The 21,775-nt window shown below is 58.4% G+C and overlaps 2 protein-coding genes across 7 annotated transcripts in view; both read left to right on the top strand.

Annotated features, from left to right (window-relative positions):
* Positions 1-37: 37 nt before the first annotated feature.
* Positions 38-8,135, top strand: LOC101943530 (pleckstrin homology domain-containing family A member 3-like). Of its 6 annotated transcripts, none has more exons than XM_042842225.2 (8): positions 38-174; positions 1,837-1,953; positions 2,845-3,000; positions 3,993-4,129; positions 4,749-4,916; positions 5,326-5,369; positions 5,739-5,896; positions 6,542-8,135. In XM_042842225.2, the coding sequence occupies exons 1-8, from the start codon at positions 135-137 to the stop codon at positions 6,601-6,603; spliced, it is 882 nt and encodes a 293-aa protein (XP_042698159.2). In that variant the 5' UTR covers positions 38-134; the 3' UTR covers positions 6,604-8,135. The 6 variants fall into 6 exon arrangements, with proteins under 6 accessions (XP_042698159.2, XP_005307779.2, XP_065432018.1 ...); XM_005307722.4 differs by having other exon boundaries at positions 4,746-4,916; XM_065575944.1 differs by having other exon boundaries at positions 91-174; positions 2,663-3,000.
* Positions 8,136-18,700: 10,565 nt separating this feature from the next.
* MAP3K12 (mitogen-activated protein kinase kinase kinase 12) overlaps positions 18,701-21,775 on the top strand; it is an 86,000-nt gene continuing 82,925 nt past the window's right edge. The window contains exon 1 of the mRNA XM_065575502.1: positions 18,701-18,830. The gene's annotated coding sequence lies outside the window, so the exon portion shown is untranslated. The remainder of the gene's footprint in view (positions 18,831-21,775) is intronic.

Raw genomic sequence — 21,775 nt, 5'->3', positions numbered from 1 at the left:
TTCCCATGTCCCGCCCCAGTGTCCAATTCGCTCCTTTTATTGGACGAAAGCGCTAAGGCCCCGCCCTCCTCGGCCCGTGATTGGCTGGTCGCCTCGGTGTTGTCAATGGGTGGCTCACATTTACTACCCTGGCGATGGAGGGAGCGTTATTGAAATGGACCAACTACCTCTCGGGTAACGGCCGGGGGCGGGGAGGCGGGTCTGGGATTCCCCTGGCCTGGGGACCCCGAACCGGGCTAGGTCCGTGTGACCCTCCCCGCCCCCAACTGAATCGGGCCAGGTCTATGTTACCCCCCCACCCCCCCCCCCCAAACCGGGCCTGGTCTGTGTGACCCGCCCCCCACTGAACTGAGCTAGGTCTCTGTGACACTCCCCCCACCCCTGCGAATTGGGCCAGGCCTCTGTGTTGTTCCCCTCCCTCCGTACCCGGAGCCTGTGTCCCTCCCTTCCCCCCAACCGGGCCAGGTGTCTGTGCCCCTCCCCCCAACCGGGCTGGATTTCTGTGCCCTCCTCCCCTGACCTGGGCCTGCTCCCCCCGAACGGGGGGCAGGTCCATGTCCTTCTCCCCAAACCAGGACAGGTCTGTGACCCCGCCGTCCCTGAAGTGGGTTCACCGCCCCTGAACCAGGTTCACAGGACTGGGACCTGGACCCACCCCCCTATGCCAGGGGCTGCCTCCCTCCCTTTGAACAGGGCCAGGTCTATGCCCCCCTTGCATGTTTCCGGATGGGATGGAAGGACCCCATCATCCCTTCCCCCGGCAGGCTTCAGGGTGGCACCGGCCTCTCCCAGTCCCGAGCTCTAACTTGGCACAAAGGCCAGCTGGCCCATGGGCCGCTCCCTGTTCCGTTCTGAGAGCCAGGTGCCAACTGGGGGCAGGGGCCACCCTGTCCCTGGGGGGTCGTGAGGATGCAGAGTTTGCTTGTAATTCTCCCCCTTACAGGGTAAGTGACACAGGCGGACTCCAAAGGGGGAGGGGTAGCAAATAACCTGCTGTCCTCTCCAGCACCCCTGCGCTGTGTCCCCTAGAACCCAGCCACGGGGAGACATCCTGGGATCCCACCGCCAGACTCTCCAGCACTGGGCAGCTGTCATGGAGACAGAAACAGGAGAGTCCCGGGTGCTGTGTGTTGGCTGGCAAAGCGCTGGACTAGGTGGCTGACCGATCTGCTCTGGCTAGGCCTGTGTCCCCGTGGGCATCGCTGGGCAGTGGTGGCGGCAGGATAGGACCCTCCGGCTGCTGAGAAACATCCTCGGTCCTGTCCTGCTGGCCCTAGATGCCTTGCCTAACCCTCACACCTCCTGGATGTGGTGTTCTGTCCCATCTAGCGGCACAGAGAACGAGAGCGAGATAGCCACTTGGCTTTTAGCTCATGCAGTAGAGGCTGTTAGCTAAGGCTGTGGAGCGAGATAAATAGAGATATATCAGAGGTCCCAGGTTTGATCCTGCGTGCTGATGACTGGGGTCTGTCGGCGTTGCGTTTCCACCTCTCTAGCCCCTTTCACTGGAGCATGTCACCTCCGTAATACCCACATACGGACACCGCTGGGGAAACGACGTGTCGGGGGCACAGACAGGGATAGGACCGAGGAGTCCTGACTCTGAACCTTCTCCTCTCCCACAGCCAGGAATAGAATCGAAGCACGAGACCCCACACTCTCCTAGGGCTGGAAATAGAACCCAGGAGTCCTGGTTCCATGCTGTAGTCACCAGACAGCCTTGTGTGGGTAGAGCTGCTGTGCGCCAGGCGGCAGCTGAGAGAGCCGAGCTCCCTGGAGGAGAGAAGCGCCTTGGCAGATGTTAGGGGCGTGACTGGTCTTTCCTTTCCCCTGTAGGTTGGCAGCCACGATACTTTGTCCTGGACAGCGGCATCCTGTCCTACTATGACTCTCAGGACGACGTGGGCAAAGGCAGCAAGGGCAGCATCAAGATGGCCGTCTGTGAGATCAAAGGTTGGTGCCTTGCACTCCCCTGCTGGGTGAGAAGCTCGTGCGGGTAGTGGGGGGCGATTGGACCAGGAGGGGCTGGCACACTGTGCTGCTGACCTGGGATCCTAGCAGGGCAACGGTCCAGAGTTTAATGAACACTGGGGGGCCAGATTCTCCAATGGGCCCTTCCCATCCCTTTCTGCTCTCACCTGCCCCTCCCCCCGCAGACAGACAGACAGACACCCGCCCAGACACATATATCTGGGCTATTTCTGTCCTCCCCAGTCTCTGCCCCCTTAGGATTTGCATGTCGCTTCTACCTCTGAGCGCAGTTGTGGTGCCACTGAAGATGTACCTCACACCCCAAGGGAGCTGATCAGTTGTGTGGGAGGTTTCCCTTGGATTCAGTGGGTCCTGAAACCCCTCAGAACCCCGGCTTGGTCTGCGGTCTGCAGCCAGCTGGGGGTTTTACTGGGGGGGGGGGGGACAGGACAGCTCCCCAGTTTAAGAATCACCACCCTGGAGATTATTCCAGGGCTTTGTCCAGTCTAGTACACAAATTCCACAAAAGAGTGTGTGGCTGTTGGAATCAGGGACAGAACCCAGGTGTCCTAGCACGCAGTCTCCTGCTCTAACTGCTAGACCTCACTCTCCTCCCAGAGCTGGGAATAGAACCCAGGTGTCCTAGTGGTCAGTCCCCTGCTCTAACCACTAGACCTCACTCTCCTCCCAGAGCTGGGCATAGAACCCAGGAGTCCTGGCTCCCAGTCCCTTGCTCTAACCACTGGACCCCACTCCCACTCTCCTCCTGGAGAAGCCCATGGTCTGCAGAGCTGGATCGTGTCATGCAAGGTGAGAACAGACTCTGCTACCTGAGCACTGGGAACTCGCCCAGCGACTGTCTTGTCCCTGCAGTGCACCCCACCGACCCCACGCGCATGGAGCTGGTGATTCCAGGGGAGCAGTATTTCTACCTGAAGGCAGGGGGTGCTGCAGAGAGGCAGAAGTGGCTGGTGGCCCTGGGCAGCTCTAAAGCCTGTTTGGGTGAGAGCAGGAGCCAGAAGGACAAAGGTGGGTCCTTCCTGAAGGGAGGGGGTGGGCACCATGCAAGGGAAACGGTGATCTCTCTTGGGGTGGGTCAGATCTGGGCCTGGAATAGCGGGCAGGGGGGAGCTGTATGGCAGGAGTAAGGGACAGATCGGGGGGTTGGGGGAGCCCAGCCCTGGGGCAGCAGGAGGCAGAGGGTTGGGACTGAGGGACATCGGCCAAGACTGCAGCAGCAGAGGGGTGTGGAAGGCCTGGCTGCACCCTTCAGTTTTGTGATGGGGCGGGCAGCAGAGAAGGGCTCAGGTGCGGGCGTTCCCTCCTCCTTAGTAAACAGTCACTCGTCTGTGACTGCAGAGAACTGGAATTTCATGCTTCTGACCTGCTGGTTATGGGGTGGGGGGCCCAGTAGTGGATGGCCTGACCCCAAAGCCCCAGCCCACTAGAGGGTACTGTGAGGTGGTGGGGGCTCAGTGAGGGGGCGCACTCTCCCCTTGCAATGAGCACAGACCCCAGAGTGCAGTGGTAGTAGGCACTAGGTTGCAGAGAGTGAGGCTCAGTAGGAGGTGCTCTCCCCTTTGGGTCAATGCTGAGCCCAGAGCAGCCCTACGGGGTGTTGCGCTGGAGAGTGGGTGACTCCAGTAGGGGGCGCTTTTTCCTCTCTGGGTCAGTGCTGAGCCCAATGCCACCACACAGGACAGGTCCACTTATTAACAAGCCCAATGCACGCTGTAAGAACTGGGGCATCAACCCCTGTGTCCTGGCTAAATTCCAACGTGGGTCATTCCATTCTGGCTCCCCTGACAGTTTCTGCTGGATCCTCTGTTTTTCTCCACTTCCTGTCTTAGACTAGTGCAGTGTTACTGCAGGTTGTTAAACAGATGCTACGTTCCACACCAGAGGTGGCTGCGTTTCAGTGGCAGGGGCGAAGCAATCCCTGTATGTACCATACAGGGCCTGGGGCTTCCAGAGGAGCAGGATAGGAATGAGGCAATATTGATCTTCCTGTCTCTCTGCAGACATGCACCTGAGCAGCGAGTCCCTGGGCCGGAAGCTGTCGGAGCTACGGCTGTACTGCGACGTGCTGACTCAGCAAGTCTTGGACGTCCAGGAGTCCACGCGGCCCCAGGACAACGGCTCCCCGCTTGATATTGAGGTTCAAAGGGAGCGGGGAGGTTAAAGGGGAACTGTTGGGTTTTAGGAGGATCTGGAGGACACAGGTCCTGGCTACCCTCTCTCTCCAGCCGGGGCACAAAAGCCGCCTGATTCCAGCAGCTCAGAGAGCGCTGCGGCACACAGTGTAGAGTCAACCAGCGGAACTCCCTGCTGCAGGGCTGTGCTGCGATGTAGCCGGGATCCTCATGGGGTATGAGGCTTCATGGCATAAGCGGATGGGGCAGGGTCCAGGAGTGAAAGTGGATGTGAGCCCCCTGATCTAACCGCTAGACCCCACTCTGCGCCCATAGGCGGGGAAAGAACCCAAGAATCCCGATTCCCACTCCCCTGCTCTATCCACTAAGCATGACTCTCTCTCCAAAGCTCCTTCTCTTCTTAGCAATGCCTTGGCACGCATGTCTGCGATGCCACAGAGCCAGCTAAAAAAGGGGCAGGGAAGTCACTGACTCACTGGGTGGCCGGGGCAAGTCACTGCCCCTCTCTTTGCCTCGGTTTCCCCACCTGTACAGCAGGCTTGGGGAGGCTGGTGCTACAGAAGCGCAAAGGATTGTGGATGGCCATTCCTCTCGGTAACCCTCTGTCCTCCCTATTCCCAGAAGATGAACGAAGCCTCCTCCCTGCTCAGAGCCACCTGCAGCCAGTTCATCTCCACGCTGGAGGAGTGCATGAAATTCGCCAACGCCCGCCTGGCACCTGAGCTCTACCAGCCCTCGCCGGCCCCCCTGCCCCAGGACTTCGTGGGCACCAAGCTCCCGCACTCCCATAGAGTAAGAGCCTCCCTGGGGCAGGGGGGCAGCATTTGGACTAGCAATGGCATCTGCCTAGGACAGATCAGAAATCCTGCATGCTTCGCTTCTTTGCCAGCCCCAAGTGCGGGGACGGGGCTGTGTGGGTCGGCTGGGAGCTAGCCGGGCTCTGGTCATGGCCTCAGAGAGGGCAGAGCCCGGGCAGTGCCAGGGCAAGCTTCTGAGCAGGATGTCTGGGGTCAGTTTATCCTTCGCCTCTTTGCTAAGGATGTTGCTATGATCCCAGCGTGGCTCATGCTGCCCCCCCGGCTATCATCAGATGTGTGCCCGCGCTGGCAGTCTGAGCTGGATCTGAACTAGCTCCAGAGCTGCCCGGTGCCCCCATCTCGCTCGGTTCCATCTGACCCTCTCCCGCTTTCTGGCCTCACAGGTGAGACGTTCCCTCAGCCATACGGGCATCGTGTCCCCCGACAGGTGAGCAGGTTGGCCGAGGCGGAAGGAAGGGGAGCTCCCGGGTGGCGCAGAGGGGCTGTTTCACTCTGTGCTGGGTGAGGATCCTGTGGTCCCTGCGCTCGGCTGGGGGCTGAGACCGAGCAGGATGCGGGCACAGGCAGGCAGCTGGCTTCTGGGTGCCCACGACATGGGTCCTGGCTCCCTCCAAGCCAGGCCCTCGCCCTGCATGGTGCCGCCCCAGCTCCCCTAGCTGGAGATGGGGAAGGTCCCCAGCCCCCTGGGTGGGTAGACTGGATGGGAGAGGGGAGTGATCAGCCGGGCTCTCCCTTGGGTGCCCACACTTGGTGCCCATCCCCAAGCCAAGGCTCTCACCCTGCCCCCCTCTCGCAGAGGGGCGGAGGCGCCCCGGCCCCCGGTTCCACCACAGAAGGGCGCCGTGACGGTGGTGCGCAACCTGGAGGAGATGGTGATGTTCCGCTCGCAGCACTGGAGCCAGCAGGGCCCCGTACCGGATAGCCCTGTCGGCACCATCGTGGAGGAGAGGGAAGGTAGGTGCGGCGGAGCAGCCTCCCCACCACCAGGGGGAGCCGGCACAGTGCAGTGTGGTTACATGGCCAGCTGGGGGCAACTGGCTTCTTGTCCCATTGCAAATGATTACAGGGATTGAAGGACAGCATCAGCCCCTGCCCCGCCCCCCTCCAGCTCCACCCTGGAGGGCACGCCCCTCCTCCCCCCCCCCCCCCCCCCATGGGCCCTTTGGGGCTGAGGTTCATGGCTCCCATGTGTCACTCCCAAGCTGTCTCCCCTGCGGGCAGGTGTCCGTCTCCATGCTGACGGGCAGCCAGGGCCCCACTGGTGAGAGGGGAGCAGGGGAAGCAGATTCTAGTGGACCAAGCACAGGCCTGTGGACCAGGACTCCTGGGCTCCATTCCCAGCTCTGCAAGACAAGGGGCGAGTCCCTCCCTGTGCCTCAATTTCCCCCAGGATGGCGACGCTGACAGCCTCTGGAGGTGGCAGTGGTGGGTTAGATGAGGCTGTCCTGCGCAGGAAGTAACAGGAGCCGAGTGACTCTCTGAGGGTACCTTGCCCATGCCCCCTGCCTGATCCAGCCTGGGGACTGGAGCCCTGAGCCAGAGACCCCCAGAGGCCAGAAGCTGCTGCTCTCCCTAATTCCTCCTCCCCTCCCTCGCCAGAGGCACCGCTGCCCACACAAGGGTCCCCGGCGGAATCGGATGGCAGTGACAAGCGGAAGTGAGCGGCACCAGGATCCAAGGGCTGCCTCCGGCTCACGTTGGGGGCTTGGGAACTTCTCTGTGCTTGGGAGCTGCCAGGGACCAGCAGAGAACAATGGGGCCGTGTTCTCCCCTCAACTCCTCAGGCTGGCCCCCACCTGTTTTCCCCCTCACCCTGCGCTGGTCCCAGCTCTGCAGGGAGCGGCGCGGTGCCCTTCTGGGAAGGGAGTAGTGTCTAGCAGGTACAGCAGGGGACTGGGCATCAGGATGCTTTAGTCCTGTGACCCGGGGCAGGTCACCTCCACGCTCTGCGTCCATTTCCCCGTCTGCACAGGGGAGGGTCTGGAAATGGCTTGGATGTGCAGGCGGAAGAGGCCAGAGGGGCGCTGTGGGGTGGTACTGATCAGCGGGTGCCATGGGCGGTGGGAACGCAGGCTCTCCGGGATGAGGGGACAGAGCTCCCATCCTGGGATGGGGCAAAGGGGGCCTCATCCCAGGAGCAGAAGAGCAACATTCTCCTTGGTGCTGATCTCCCCTGGGCGTGGTGCCCTGGCACCTGTGCTGGCCTTATGCCCTGTCTCTAGGTCTGGGGAAGGCGGGGGAAATCTGCTGAGCATGGAACCGGAAAACTGCCCCCTCTCTGCTCCCCAGCCCACGGAGCCCAAACGCCTGCTGCCCCAGCCTCTTGTCCCCTCCCCCTCGCTGTGATGCTGTGCGTGATGCCATCAGTGCAGGAGGGAGGGATCCGGGGTGTCTGCCATCACCAGCCAACACAGTATTAGAGCCTCAGAGAGCCAGCCAGCGTGCTGGTGCTAATGGCCAAATGCGATCCAGCAGGATCCCCTGTTATCCGCAGGAGCACAGCCGGTGTCCCCGCTATGTGGTGTGTCGGGGAGAGCTCTCCCTGCCCAGGAAATAGTACTGCCCCCCAAAAATGGGGCTAAGAGGGGATCTTGCTCTTCTACCTCTTGTCCCATCCAGTTGGTGCCCAGTTCGGTGCCATGGTGCATCAAAGCACCTCTTACAGCCAGGTTTCACCCAGCAGGGGGCGCCCTCTTCACTTTCTCGTCACAGCCTCTGGATCCAGAGGGCGGGTGAGAGGAGGCTGGTTCCTATGATCTGTCTGGGTGCCTCCCTCTGGCCAGTTCCCGTCTGCGCCCTGCTGACGGTTCAAGCCAAGGCCAGAAGCGAGAGCCCAGCTGGCTCTCCTGCCGCAGGGGCTGCTGGGAGCAAAGCCTACGTCTTGGGGAAAGTAGAAGCAGAGATGAGGAGAAAGATGGTGCCAGGGGAGGGTTGGCTCCTCCCACCCGGACTTCACCTGAGTCAGGTGACTATACCCAATGCTAAACTCTTTGGACACTACAGCAAGGACCTGGCCAATTCTAATGGAGCTGCAGAACAGTCCCTGCTCTTGTCCTCTGGCTCTTTGTCCTTTGACACAGGATTTTGTGTCACCAGGTTGGGACTGTTTTTTTTGCCGAGGGAAGGCAGCCGTTTCTGCGGAGACCTCTGCCAAAGATCAGGCCTTGCAATAAAGACTCTAATTTTGAAACAAGTGGCTCGTCTCCATGTGTCTCTTTCCCCCGTGGGGGCTTTTCCCCAGGGCCCGTGGAAGGAGCAGCTGCACAGTGTGGGAAGGCGGCTCTGGAGTCGCTAAAGCCTGAAATTGCTGCAGAACGAAACTGCTTCATTGGAATCGGCAAGCGAAAGGAAGTGCCTGAATCTTCGTGGCTCCGACCCAAACCGCTGGGTCGTTCACGGCGGCTACTGTTTGTTCTTCCCGTCTTGATCCAGGCATCCTTCCGAGCTCTTCCAGACTCTGGGAGCGGCAGGAGGTTCCTGCAGCTCCCTGGGTGTTTAAGCAAAATACAGACCTTGCTTCAAAGCAGCTGTGAAATTCTCTTGGTGTCTTGATCCAACACGGCCTATTTCCCGTTCTTTAGCTCCCGGGTGATCTTGTTTTTGCGGAGAGGGTATTTTAAAGAAAGAGCACAGTGAGTTTGCTGTGTATTTTACCAAAATGCGCAGAGAGGGTTTATTCCCTTGTGGTTTAGAGCAGTGGTTCTCAAACTGGGGCCACCGCTTGTGTAGGGAAAGTCCCTGGCGGGCCGGGCCGGTTTGTGTACCTGCCCCGTCCACAGGTCCGGCCAATCGCGGCTCCCACTGGCCACGGTTCGCCGCTGCAGGCCAATGGAAGCTGCTGGAAGTGGGGCGGCCCATACATCCCTCGGCCCGCGCCACTTCCAGCAGCTCCCATTGGCCTGGAGCAGTGAACTGTGGCCAGTGGGAGCTGCGATTGGCTAGACCTGCGGACGGGGCAGGTAAACAAACCGGCCCAGCCCACCAGGGGCTTTCCCTACACAAGCGGAGGCCCCAGTTTGAGAACCACTGGTTTAGAGAGAGACCAGGACAGAGTAGTAAAGCCATCCCAACTATTCGTAATACAGCAGAAAAAATCAAGAGCCGTTTGCGACTGAAGTTCTTTCAATCAAATGATCAGGCCTGAAATGCCCTTAGACCAGTGAATTTCTTGCAAATTATCGGTAACAGACATTAGCTTCTTGCTGATGCTAATGCCCCCTTTGCACTGACGGGCCAGTGCCGAGGGGTTGTTCCCCTGCTCGGGAGCAGTGCTGCGTTGTGGCCTTTCATGGCAGATTCTCAGTGGGAGGGGAAATTGGGGAAAAGGAGTACAGTATGTTCGCCTGGCCTGGAGCAGAGGCCAGGTGCTTTGCTGGTACAGGAATACCTGTGTACTCTAGTTTGTCACGTCGAGCTGGCCAAAGAGAGCGCCTGCAATCCCCTGGTGGAAATCTCAGCCCAAACCCCAGAGCCTGGCTCCGGGAATCAGCTGGGCCCTAGCCCCAGTTAGAGGGATTCAGGCTGAGACCGCTCTCTCCTGCGCCTTGCACCAGCGAAGCATGACCTCACGCAAGGAACGACAACGCAGCATTGCTTCCAAGGCTGAATGCTGCCCGCATGCGCCGAAAAAGTCCTCGCATGGCTGTGCAGCGGCACTGCCTGCTGCTGCCTGTCACAACGGGCCGCACGGTGGTGTCAGATACAGCGGCATGCAGGGCTGTGGGTGCGAAGCAGAATCGGGCCCAATTTGGTTTCCTTCTGTTCCCAGTCTCAATTGAGGTGTTAACTAAAATCACTGGTTAAAATTTCATTTGAACCCTTAGCGGCAATGGGAGGAAACTGTCTCCTGTTTCCTCCCAAAACCAACATTGAGTATCAGTATTTCCTCTTGCAAAGCGTCATTCAGTTGCTCCTAATCTGGTCTTCCCCGCTCCCTATCTAGATAGGCAATTCATAGATCCTAAGGGGCTACAGTGGGCACCTTTCTAACACAGGCCCTAGGACTTGCCTGGGTTACTTCTTGTTTACACTAGAGCAGATTTTTTTAGAAAAACCTCCAATCTTGATTGACGTCTTCCTTGCTGGAGAATGCACGAGAGCCCTTGGTAAATTGTCCCAGTGGTTAATTCCTCCCGGCGGTAAAAATTCGCGCCTCTTTTCCAGCCTGAATTTGAGATTTGTTAAAAATTCCAGGGTGTCGGTTGATGTCCAGAAACAAACTTCTCTTGCTCAGCACTTTTGTAAACCTTTAAGTTTCACAACATCCGGCCTGTGATTGACGGGTGTCTCCTCCACAGTAAGCGGTTAGGGACTGGTGCCATTGTCATGGCTCAAAGGTTGGAGGGGTTCCTGTGATGATAGACTGCACAGCTGAGCTGGGAAGGCAGATTGAGGGTGCAGGGGACCCCCTCACACACACACACACACTGTGATACTTCAGGATGGTGGGGGAAAGGTAAATTCTGAGAGGCCTGTTGCTACAGCCCCCTGCAGCCCGGACCCCAGCCGCCCCGTCAAAGGCCCAGTCCCCTTTCACTTCAGGACTAGTCTGACCGCCAGCCCTCCCAAGGGCACCTGGCTGCATAGAGGGCCACACGCCAGCCACTCCGGCCCCCTTCAATATCAAGCCTGTGCTCCTCTAGCCAAGGTGGTCTAGGGTGTTACTTGCCAATGGGCACCTTTCTGCCCCAGGCAGAGTTCTAGTCTGGGGAGCCTGGTCTCTGCGATGGCCGTAACAATCTACCCATTTCCTTGGTGTTCAGCAGGAGACCGGGTGTTTGATAATTCCAGAGCAAGGAAAGATGTGTTACTTGTATTGTGGCAGCACTTGACAGCCCCAGCTGCGACAGGGTGCTGGGCGCTGCATGGCCACGTTCACTCGTTAAGGACATGCCACATTGCATGTAGTTTTGTGATGCAGTTTCTTTGGCAGAGGAGCTGGTGCAGGCAGCGGGAGCATTTGTTCCCTGCCTTGTGCTCTCTAACCGGAGTCAGTTCTTAGGGAAGAACTGGGCACTGGTGGTTGGGCTGCAGTTCCTGAAAGGGGATTGGTTGCCTGTAGTTTGTGACCACCTCTGTTCCAGGACAAGTGTGTATAGTGTGACCAAATGAGCTACGTGCCAGGCTGTGTCACTGATTTCTCCTCCTGGGCAGGGAAACAGACCCAGAAGGCCCTGACGTCTGCTCCCACTTGGCAGAAGGGTGAGAGTCATTGGCCAAGTGGGGCATTGCCCACACCTCAGGGGCACGTCTCCCTCTGGCTGTCTCTGGAATGTGATACCCTTTGAACGCCACGGCCGATCGGTTCCAGACTTTCCGGGCATGTTCCAGGCAGCAGTGGGCAGAATGCTGGATATTTTGGTGAAAAACCAAAAGGGGAAAATGGGGAGACTCGGGCATCTGGTTAACAGAGCTAAGGGCTTCACCCACCTTTGGCATTGTCTAGAGCAGGGGTTCCCAAAGGTGGGCTGCGACACAGTCCCGGGTGGGCCGCCACCATGGGCGGAGTTTTGGGGTGGGAAGGACAGCCCCTAGCTACCCCCTGCCTGCACACAGCCCCTAGCTACCCTCTGCCTGCACCCTGAGCTACCCCCTGCCTGCACACAGCCCCTAGCTAACCCCTGCCTGCACCCTGAGCTATCCCCTGCCTGCACTCAGCCCCTAGCTACCCTCTGCCTGCACCCTGAGCTACCCCCCGCCTGCACCCAGCCCCTAGCTACCCCCTGCCTGCACCCAGCCCCTAGCTACCCCCTACCTGCACCCTGAGCTACCCCCTGCCTGCACCCAGCCCCTAGCTACCCCCTGCCTGAACCCTGAGCTGGCTGAAAATTGAAGATGAGATCAGGTTGAGCCTCACTAACATATGTTCCCAGCTGCAAAAACTGTGCAAGGAGGAGCAGGCACGTCCGTCCCGGTAAGAAGACTCCTGGTTTGTAAGTTATTTTATATTTTTATTTATAATATTTGATTTTGTTCTAATTAGTAGAGAATAGGGCTGGGTCTTTGCTTACACAGCACAGACATTCAGATCCTTTCTCTCCCCCTCCCGCCCCCCAAAATTGAACACACAATATAGTGCTCAAAGTTGGACAACCATTTTGTTTTAAAATAAAATACCGCCGTGTTTTTTAAACAATGTTGTTAACGTTGTTGTGTTGCTCCTGGTTCGGTTTTATTCACAATTGTGTTTACCCTGTTTGAACGCCACATTTTGCTCTCATTGTACCTATTGCAGCTGCACAGGCGGGCCTCGAGTTGGGAACCCCCCGGGGTTAGAGATCAAAGAACGGGTTGGTGGCAGCCGTTAACACCTTCCAGCATAGGACTACCCCCATCTCAGCTCAGCCCCTTGTCCTCACGGAGTTTTAAAGGGCTGGCACCCTGAGTGACTTCTCCCCCAGAAAGAAAAGCAATAAGAGGGAGCGGGGAGGAGTGTCACAGAGTCCCTGTCAGGGTGAGGAAGAGGGACATGGGGGACACCCCCCCTGGCGTGTGGGGAATGGGGTGCAGAGGCCTTGCCATGGTGAAGTGGCGAATAGGGGGCCCACGGAGCCGTGGCAGTGAGGGGTATGTATATGCATTGAATCCCTGGCACACCCAGCCCCAACCTGGGTCTTGTTAGGGCTAATTCACTTGCCTGAAGGCCTTTGACATCTCAGGATGGGGACAGCGCCAAGAAAGGCAATTTAGTATCGGTACTTACTGATCCATCCAGTACAGTGACGATTCTTCATCCAGCACCCGTCCACCATAGCATCTGATCACCTCACAATCTTTTATGTATTTATCCTCGCACGCCCTCTATGGTCCCCAGTGCCTGAAACTGAGGCACAGAGGCTCGGATCCTCAAAGGATCTCGCCTAAGTGACCTGTCCAAGCTCCCGCAGGAAGGCTGCGGCCCAGCAGGGAATTAAGGGCAGGTCTCTGGCATCCCAAGCTAGTGCGCGAACCCCTGGGCCATCCTCCATCTCAGTTGTTTGGTATTAAGGCCTCCTTGCCCCCTGCTGTCTCCAAAACCAGCAGGACCAGATTCCCAGTTGACTAAACCAGTGTGACTCCAGTTTTGCACCAATTGAGGAGCTGGCCTGCTAGTGAACTGCCAGTGCCTTACTGGGATTGGAGAGTGAAGTGGGGGGTGGAGGGGACAATGTACTCTGAGCCTCCCCCAACAATGTTATGGGGTGATAGGATGGGGCTTACCCCCCCCCCCCAATCCCTACCATGCATCAGGCTCTTGGGTTGAGGATGGAGTAGGGTCCAAAGCTCAGACCAGAGGGAGGGCTACACCATAGGATTCCTAGGGGCCCTTCATAGGGAGCAAGGCATAGGGGCCCTTCATAGGGAGCAATGGGGCTTTTTGCATTCAATGCAAAAAGCCCCATTGTTTGAGGGTGGCCTAGTGGGTAGGGAGTGGAAGTCAGGAGACCTGGGTCTTATTCTCAGCTATGCCACTGATCAGCTGGCTGACCTTGGACAAGTCGCGTCCCTGCTCTTTGCCTCAGTTTCCCTTCCTGCCATTTGTCGATTCAGGCTGTGAGCTGTTCAGGGCAGGGCCTGTCTCTCACTCTGTTTCTGTGCAGTGTCCAGTATAATAATAAAAAGAAGAACAGGAGGACTTGTGGCACCTTAGAGACTAACAAATTTATTAGAGCATAAGCTTTCGTGGACTACAGCCCACTTCTTCGGATGCATATAGAATGGAACATATATTGAGGAGATATATATACACACATACAGAGAGCATAAACAGGTGGGAGTTGTCTTACCACCTCTGAGAGGCCAATTAATTAATTTCTCTTAATTAATTGGCCTCTCAGAGGTGGTAAGACAACTCCCACCTGTTTATGCTCTCTGTATGTGTGTATATATATCTCCTCAATATATGTTCCATTCTATATGCATCCGAAGAAGTGGGCTGTAGTCCACGAAAGCTTATGCTCTAATAAATTTGTTAGTCTCTAAGGTGCCACAAGTCCTCCTGTTCTTCTTTTTGCGGATACAGACTAACACGGCTGCTACTCTGAAACTTTTCAGTATAATAATGTCTAGCTCTTTTCATCAGTAGATCTCAAAGCGCTTTACAAAGGAGGTCATTATCCCTATCCCTGGGGAAACTGAGGCACAGAAACAGGGAAATGACATACCCACAATCACCCAGCAGCCAGAGGTAGGAATAACCCCAGCACTCCTGAGTCCCAGTCCTGTGATCTATCCACTAGGCCCTACTGCAACCTCGGGGCCTGATCTCAGCTGGAGCCAGTAGGTGCCACTGTGATATACAAGCAATATTTGTCAGTGATCACCAGGAGCCCCATATGGACTTGGGAGGACAGAAAACTGGCCCAGTGCAAGAGCCCCATGGCCCCACCCAGCCATCGCATGGATACTTTGCCCACTAGAATTGCATCCCCAGATACAGAGTAGGTTTAAGCCCCGCAGGGTTGGCAAAATCTCTTATCTAGATCTGTACAGCACCAAGCCCGATGTGGCCCTGATCCTAAGCGAGGGCTGGGCAGATTCATAGATTTTAAGCCCAGAAGGGACCATTGTGTTAGGAAAATATTGGACTTGCCAGACTGGATCAGATCTGAGGGCTGTTCAGTCCAGTGTCCTGTCTCTGGCAGTGGCCAGTGCCAGATGCTGCGGAGGAAGGTGTGGAACAATTGGCCCCCTGTCGGGCTTCCCTCCCCACTCTGAACTCTGGGGTACAGATGTGGGGAGCCGCATGAAAGACCTCCAAGCTTATTTCTACCAGCTTAGGTTAAAAACTTCCCCAAGGCACAAATTCTTCCTTGTCCTTGGACAGTATCGCTGCCACCACCAAGTGAGTTAGACAAAGATTCAGGAAAAAGACCACTCGGAGTTCCTGTTTCCCCAAAATATCCCCCCAAACCGCTTCACCCCCTTTCCTGGGGAGGCTTGAGAATAATATACCAACCAAAAAGGTAAACAAGGTGAGCACAGACCAGACCCTTGGGGTTTTAGTGTCCTAAAAACCAATCAGGTTCTTAAAAGCAGAACTTTTTTATAAAGAAAAAAGTAAAAGAAGCACCTCTGTAAAATCAGGATGGAAGGTAATTTTACAGGGTAATAAGAGTTAAAACACAGAGGATTCCCCTCTAGGCAAAACTTCAAAGTCACAAAAAACAGGAATAAACCTCCCTCTTAGCATAGGGGAAATTCACAAGCTAAAACAAAAGATAAGCTAACGCATTTCCTTGCTATTACTTACAATTTTTGTAATCTTGGATGCTTGTTTCAGGTAGGGTTTTAGGAGATGTTTTTTCCTGCCCTGGTCCCTCTCTGTCCGAGAGAGAACACAAAGAGAGCACAAACAGATTTGAAAGGATCTTCTTCCCTTATTGGTCCTTTTGGTCAAGTGCCAAACAGGTTATTTGAGCTTCTTAACCCCGTTCAGGTAAAGGAGGGATTTTATGCTACCCTTAGCTGTATGTTTATGACACCCCCCTCCCCCGTGCCAGGTCCAATCCTGGTCTCTAGAGATTGGTTTAAGCCCTAAATCAAGAGGTTTAATATCCCTGCTCACATCAGCATTCACTCGTCTAAGTCTGTCTATTCCTGCTATCTATAAATCTATCCAGCCCCTCTGGGAAACTCATGAGCCTCTTGGCCTCAATGATTTCCGATGGCAGGGAGTTTCTCCAGCCAGTTGCCTTTGACCTTGATCACCTTGGCTGAACAAGAGCATAACACAGGCCACCAACCTCACCCAGGAGGTCCTGCCTCTAGCCCATATCTGGTGGGTGAGCTAGAGTGCAGGTTTTAGATCGAGCTGTCCAGTCGTGCTTTAAAGACTCCAAGCGATGGCGAATCACCATGTGGGGCAAGTTGGTCCACTGGTTAATTGCCTTCTCTGTGGGGGCGGGGGCGTTGTCGTCATCGCGATTAGATAGAAAATGATTGATTGCTCATGTGCGTGGAGATGGATGGATGATAGATAGATGTTTGGGAGAATGGCTATGTGTGGGGATAGATGGATGGCTAGATAGATGTTTGGGGGAATGGATGTGAGTGGGGATAGATGGATGGGGATGGATGGATAGATAGATGTTTGGGGGAATGGGTGGGGATGGATAGATGGACACGGGGATGGATAACTAGCTAGCCATGTATGGGGATGGCTAACCGCTGATGGCTAGCTATGTTGATAAATGGAAAGTAATGCACGCTGGGAAACATCCTCCCAAATACACATTTAAAATGACGGGGTTTAAGCCAGCTGTTCTCACTCAAGAACGAGCTCTTGGAGTCCTTGTGGATCGTTCTCTGAAAACATCTGTTCCAGGTGCATCAGCAGTCAAAAAAGCCAACAATGTTAAGAACCAGTAGGAAAGGGATGGATAGAAAATATCATCATGCCTCTATTTAGGCCATAGTATGCCCACACCTTGAAGACCGTGTGAAGTCCTGGTCACCCCACTTCAGAAAACATACATTAGAATTGAGAAACGTACACAAAAGGGCAACCACCATGATTAGGGGTATGGAACAGCCTCCAAATGAGGCGAGATTAAAAAGACTGAGAATGTTCAGTTTCGAAAAGAGATGATGGGGGGGATATGACGGAGGTCTATACCATCATGACTGGTGAGGAAAAAGTGACCAGGGAAGTGCTATTTACCCCTTCACGTGACACAAGAACCAGGGGTCACCCAGTTAAATGAATAGGCAGCAGGTTTCACACAAACAAAAAATACTACTTCACACAACACACAGCCTGTGGAACTCATTGCCAAGGGATGTCGTGAAGGCTAAAAGTATAAGTGGGTTCGAAAAGAATTAGATAAGTTGATGGAGGATAGCTCCATCGATGGCTATTAGCCAAGATGGCCAGGGACGCAGCCCCATGCTCTGGGTGACCCTGAACCTCTGACAGCCAGAAGCACGGGGTGGACAACAGGGGATGGATTATTTGATAATTGCCCTGTTCTGTTCACTCCCTCTGAAGCATCTGGCATCGGCCACTGTTCGAAGACCGAATACTGGGCTAGATGCACCATTGGTTTGACCCAGTATGGCCGTTCTTATTTCTGGGGATGGATGGAAGGATGGATAAATGAATACACATGGGGATGGCTAGCTAGCTGTATACAGGGATGGATGGATGGATAGTTATCTGGCTGTGTATGGGGATGGCTAGATAGATGTACATGGAGATGGATGGGTGGCTGGCTGTGCATGGGGGTGGCTGGCTAGATGGCAGAGTGTCTAGCTGGCTAGCAGGCAGGGTGGCTAGCCGGTGGGGTGGCTGGCTGGTAGACTAGTGGGTCAGGGTGGCTAGATGGCGGGGCAGAGTGGCTGACTGTCTGGGGGGGTGACTGGCTGTCTGGCAGGGTGGGACAGGCTGTCTAGCTGGTGGGGTGGTGGCTGGTGTGGCGGGGAGGGGGTGGCTGGCTATTTGGCAGGGTGGGATGGCTGGCTGGCTGGCTGGGGTGGTGGTGGCTATCTAGCTGGTGGGGCAGGGTGACTAGCGTTGCATAAGGGTGGCTAGCACAGTACCCATGGTACAGTTGTTGGCTGGCTGAGGGTGGCTAGCTGGGAGGGTGGTTGGCTAGCCGGAGGGGCAAGGTGGCTAGCTAGCTGGCTAGCTGGGAGGGTGACTGGAGGGGGACTAGCGGGGAGGGGGTTGGCTGGCTGGAGGGGGCTAGCTGGGGTGGTGGTTGGCTAGCTGGAGGGGTGAGGTGGCTAGCTGGCTGGCTGGGAGGGTGGCTAGTTGGCTGCAGGGTGCCGGGAGTGGCTAGCTCTGCATGGGGGTGGCCAGTTGTGGGGGTTGGCTAGCTGGAGGGGTGAGGTGGCTAGCTGGCTGGCTGGGAGGGTGGCTAGTTGGCTGCAGGGTGCCGGGAGTGGCTAGCTGTGCATGGGGGTGGCCAGTTGTGGGGGTTGGCTGGCTGGAGGGGCGGGGTGGCTAGCCGGCTGGCTGGGAGGGTGGCTAGCTGGGGGCAGGTTGGCTAGCCAGAGGGGCAAGGTGGCTAGCTAGCTCGCTGGCTGGGAGGGTGGCTAGCTGGGGGGGGTTGTTGGCTAGTTGGCTGCAGGGTGCCCGGAGTGGCTAGTTGGGGGGGTGGTTGGCTGGCTGGAGGGGCGAGGTGGCTAGCTGGGGGGGTTGTTGGCTAGTTGGCTGCAGGGTGCCCGGAGTGGCTAGTTGGGGGGGTGGTTGGCTGGCTGGAGGGGCGAGGTGGCTAGCTGGGGGGGTGGTTGGCTAGCCAGAGGGGCAGGGTGGCTGGCTGGCCGAGGAGGGGCTGGCTGGGGGGGTGGCTGACTGGCTGGCTGGAGGAGCGGAGTGGCTAGCCGGGGGGGTGTCTGGCTGGTTGGGGGGTGGGGTGGCTGGCTGGGGGGCGGGGTGGCTAGCCGGGGGGGTGTCTGGCTGGTTGGGGGTGGGGTGGCTGGCTGGGGGGCGGGGTGGCTAGCCGGGGGGGTGTCTGGCTGGTTGGGGGGCGGGGTGGCTAGCCGGGGGGGTGTCTGGCTGGCCGGGGGGCGGCAGACTGAACAATAAGCGGGGAGGGCAAAACCAGCCCGTGACTCAGGCTCCGTTCGCCTTTAAGAGGCCGGCGCTCGCTCTCCCTGCCCCGCAGCTCCCCGGCCCCCCGCTCAGGGCGTGTCTGTCCCCGGGGTGCCGGCGGGGCGGGGCGGGGAGCCGGCTCGGGGCGAGGCCGGGAGGCAGAGCCCAGCCGGGGCTGGCACGGAGCGCGCTGGGGATGCTGCTGTCGCTGGCCGCGGCGCGCTGCAATTAGCCAGCTGGGCACCGGCCTGGCCAGGAGCCGGCTCGGGGGGCCCAGCCCGGCCCGGCCCGGCCGCTTTGTTGCTGCTGCCGGATTTTCGGGGTGGAAGTAAAAATCCAGGAGGGACCCTCCCCCCATCAGGACAGAGAGAGGTGAGGAGGCTGGGCCGGCAGCGGGGGCAGGGGATGGAGGTGGGGGATCCAGTGCTGGGGATGGATGGGGAGCAGGGATGGAGCAAGGAACCGAGTGCTGGGGATGGAGGAGGAGGAGGGGCAGGGATGGAGCAAGGGCCCCAGTGCTGGGGATGGGGGAGGATGGGGGGCGGGGATGGAGCAAGGGCCCCAGTGCTGGGGATGGAGGAGGGGGGGTAAGGATGGAGAAGGGGGGACCCAGTGCTGGAGGGGGAGGGGGGCAGGGATGGAGAGGGGGGACCCAGTGCTGGAGGGGGAGGGGGGCAGGGATGGAGAGGGGGGACCCAGTGCTGGGGATGGTGGGGGGCAGGGATGGAGAGGGGGGGACCCAGTGCTGGGGATGGAGGGGGGCAGGGATGGAAAGGGGGGGACCCAGTGTTGGGGATGGAGGGGGGCAGGGATGGAGAGGGGGGACCCAGTGTTGGGGATGGTGGGGGGGCAGGGATGGAGAGGGGGGACCCAGTGCTGGGGATGGTGGGGGGGCAGGGATGGAGGGGGGGACCCAGTGCTGGGGATGGTGGGGGGGCAGGGATGGAGAGGGGGGACCCAGTGTTGGGGATATAGGGGCAGGATCCAGTGTTGGGGATGGAGTGGGGGGACAGGGATGGAGGAGGGGACCCAGTGCTGGGGAGGGGGGATCCAGTGCTGGGCATGGAGGAGGAGTGGGGGCAGGGATGGAGGGGAGACCCAGTGCTAGGGATGGATGCCGGGCAGGGATGGAGCAAGGGACCCAGTGCTGGGGATGGGGGGCAGGGATGGAGCAAGGGACCGAGTGCTGGGGATGGGGGGCAGGGATGGAGCAAGGGACCGAGTGCTGGGGATGGAGGAGGATGGGGGGGCAGGGATGGAGGGGGGGATCCAGTGCTGGATATGTAGGAGGGGAGACCCAGTGCTGGGGATGGTGGGGCAGGATCCAGTGCTAGGGATGGTGGGGGGGGCAGGGATGGAGGGTGGGATCCAGTGCTGGGGATGGAGGGGGGGGACCCAGTGCTAGGGATGGAGGAGGGGGGGGCAGGGATGGAGGGCGGGATCCAGTGCTGGGGATGGAGGGGGGGAGACCCAGTGCTGGGGATGGAGGGGGGCCAGGAATGGAAAGGGGGGACCCAGTGCTGGGGATGGTGGGGCAGGATCCAGTGCTGGGGATGGTGGGGCGGCAGGGATGGAGGGGGGGATCCAGTGCTAGGGATGGAGGAGGGGGGGGCAGGGATGGAGGGCGGGATCCAGTGCTGGGGATGGAGGGGGGGGGACCCAGTGCTAGGGATGGAGGAGGGGGGGGGCAGGGATGGAGGGTGGGATCCAGTGCTGGGGATGGAGGGGGGGACCCAGTGCTAGGGATGGAGGGGGGGGGCAGGGATGGAGGGCGGAATCCAGTGCTGGGGATGGAGGGGGGGACCAAGTGCTAGGGATGGAGGGGGGGGCAGGGATGGAGGGCGGGATCCAGTGCTGGGGATGTGTGTGTTGAGGGGGGAGGTCTCCTGGCTTGTCCTGTGCATGCTCCAATTGCTGCTGGGCCGAGCTACAGGCTGAGGTTCCCCCTCCCCCCCCAGGGCAGGGATGCAGGGAGCAGAGCTGACTCCCCCCACCCCCAGGCCTGGCCCCTGGGACGGGGCTGGTTTGTGTGTGCAAGCAGCAGAGCGGTTGCATTTCCCCCTCTGTGTGCTCCGATCACTGCTGGGGGAGGGTTCACCCCCACCACCCTGGGTAGGTTGTTTTGGGGGGGTGGGGGAGGACCCTGGACATGCTCAAATGGCAGCTGGTGGGAGGGGATGGGGATGCAATCTGAGTGATTGCCCCTGATTTTCCGGGGGGGGGGGGGAACAGAGATGAGTTGTGTTGCAAGCTGCTGGTTCAGATCCTTGGCGGGGGGTCTCCATTCCCCACTCCCCGTCTGGATCCTTTGGTGAGATGTCCCCTTTCCCCCAGGTGCCAATACGCCGTTAGCAACATGGAGACTCCAGGATGTGGGGGAGAGATTGAAAGGCCAATATGGCTGTGGCTGCTGGCAGCCTTGGTACATGTTTGTGCCCGCTCTGGTCCCCGCTGCATGCCCGTCTGTGCTGGGTATGCAGTCCCTGTAGGAGCTGCTCTGCGGACCCAGGGCTCCCTCCTTGCCCTGGGGCAGTGCTGGTCGGGTGGATGTCCTAGAGGATGCCGGCATGCAGAGAGCCAGGTGGCACCGGGGGTGAAAGCTGGGAGCTGAAAGAGAGGGAAGCCTGGTGCGGGAGGGGGTAGGACCCTGCTCCGTCCATCTGAAAGACAGGGGCTGGGCTCCCAGACCCCAGTGGGGCGAAGCAGCCATGTCCAGAAATGACTCTATCCAGCGTGAGACAGCAGGGGGCGCTCTCAGTGCAGCTGCCAAGGAGAAGGGGGAGCTGCCCCCCCAAGCCGGGGAGGAAGAGCTGTGGACTCCCCCTTATTTTAATCCCGGCCCCTCTCCATCCATCCCTCTCTGGATCTGCCCATCGCTCATCCATCCGTGCCCCCCCCCCGAGATTCCCCACCCCGTACTCTGCTGCTGCCTGGCACCTAGGGGTGAAGAAATGATGTCAGGGTGGCGGAATCCCCACTGGGGGGATACCTGCCTCCCCCACCTGTAGCTGTCACCTGGGGGGATGTTCCTTCAGACAGAACCACTGCTGCCCTGGGCTCCCTCCTCCAGCCCCTGGGGATGCTGGGGGGAGGGAAGGGGAGGTGATGTGTCCTAGTCCCCTTCTCCCCCCTGCTTCTGTCCCCTTTTGCTGGAGAGGACTCCCCGACCTGCTGAGAACATCCTCATCATTACATGGCTGGCTGCAGCTGCTCCCTGTGACTTTCTGTGTTGGCTTGACATGCCCAGAGGCCTCTGGGAAGGCCCAGGGCAGGAGGGTGGGGAGCAGCGGGGAGGGACAAGTGACCCCCCCCCCATA

This window comes from Chrysemys picta, chromosome 22, assembly GCF_011386835.1.
Source record: "Chrysemys picta bellii isolate R12L10 chromosome 22, ASM1138683v2, whole genome shotgun sequence".
Classification (NCBI taxonomy): domain Eukaryota; kingdom Metazoa; phylum Chordata; order Testudines; family Emydidae; genus Chrysemys; species Chrysemys picta.
The sequence above is the reverse complement of the archived record's forward strand: the minus strand, read 5'-3'. Positions and strand labels throughout refer to the sequence as shown.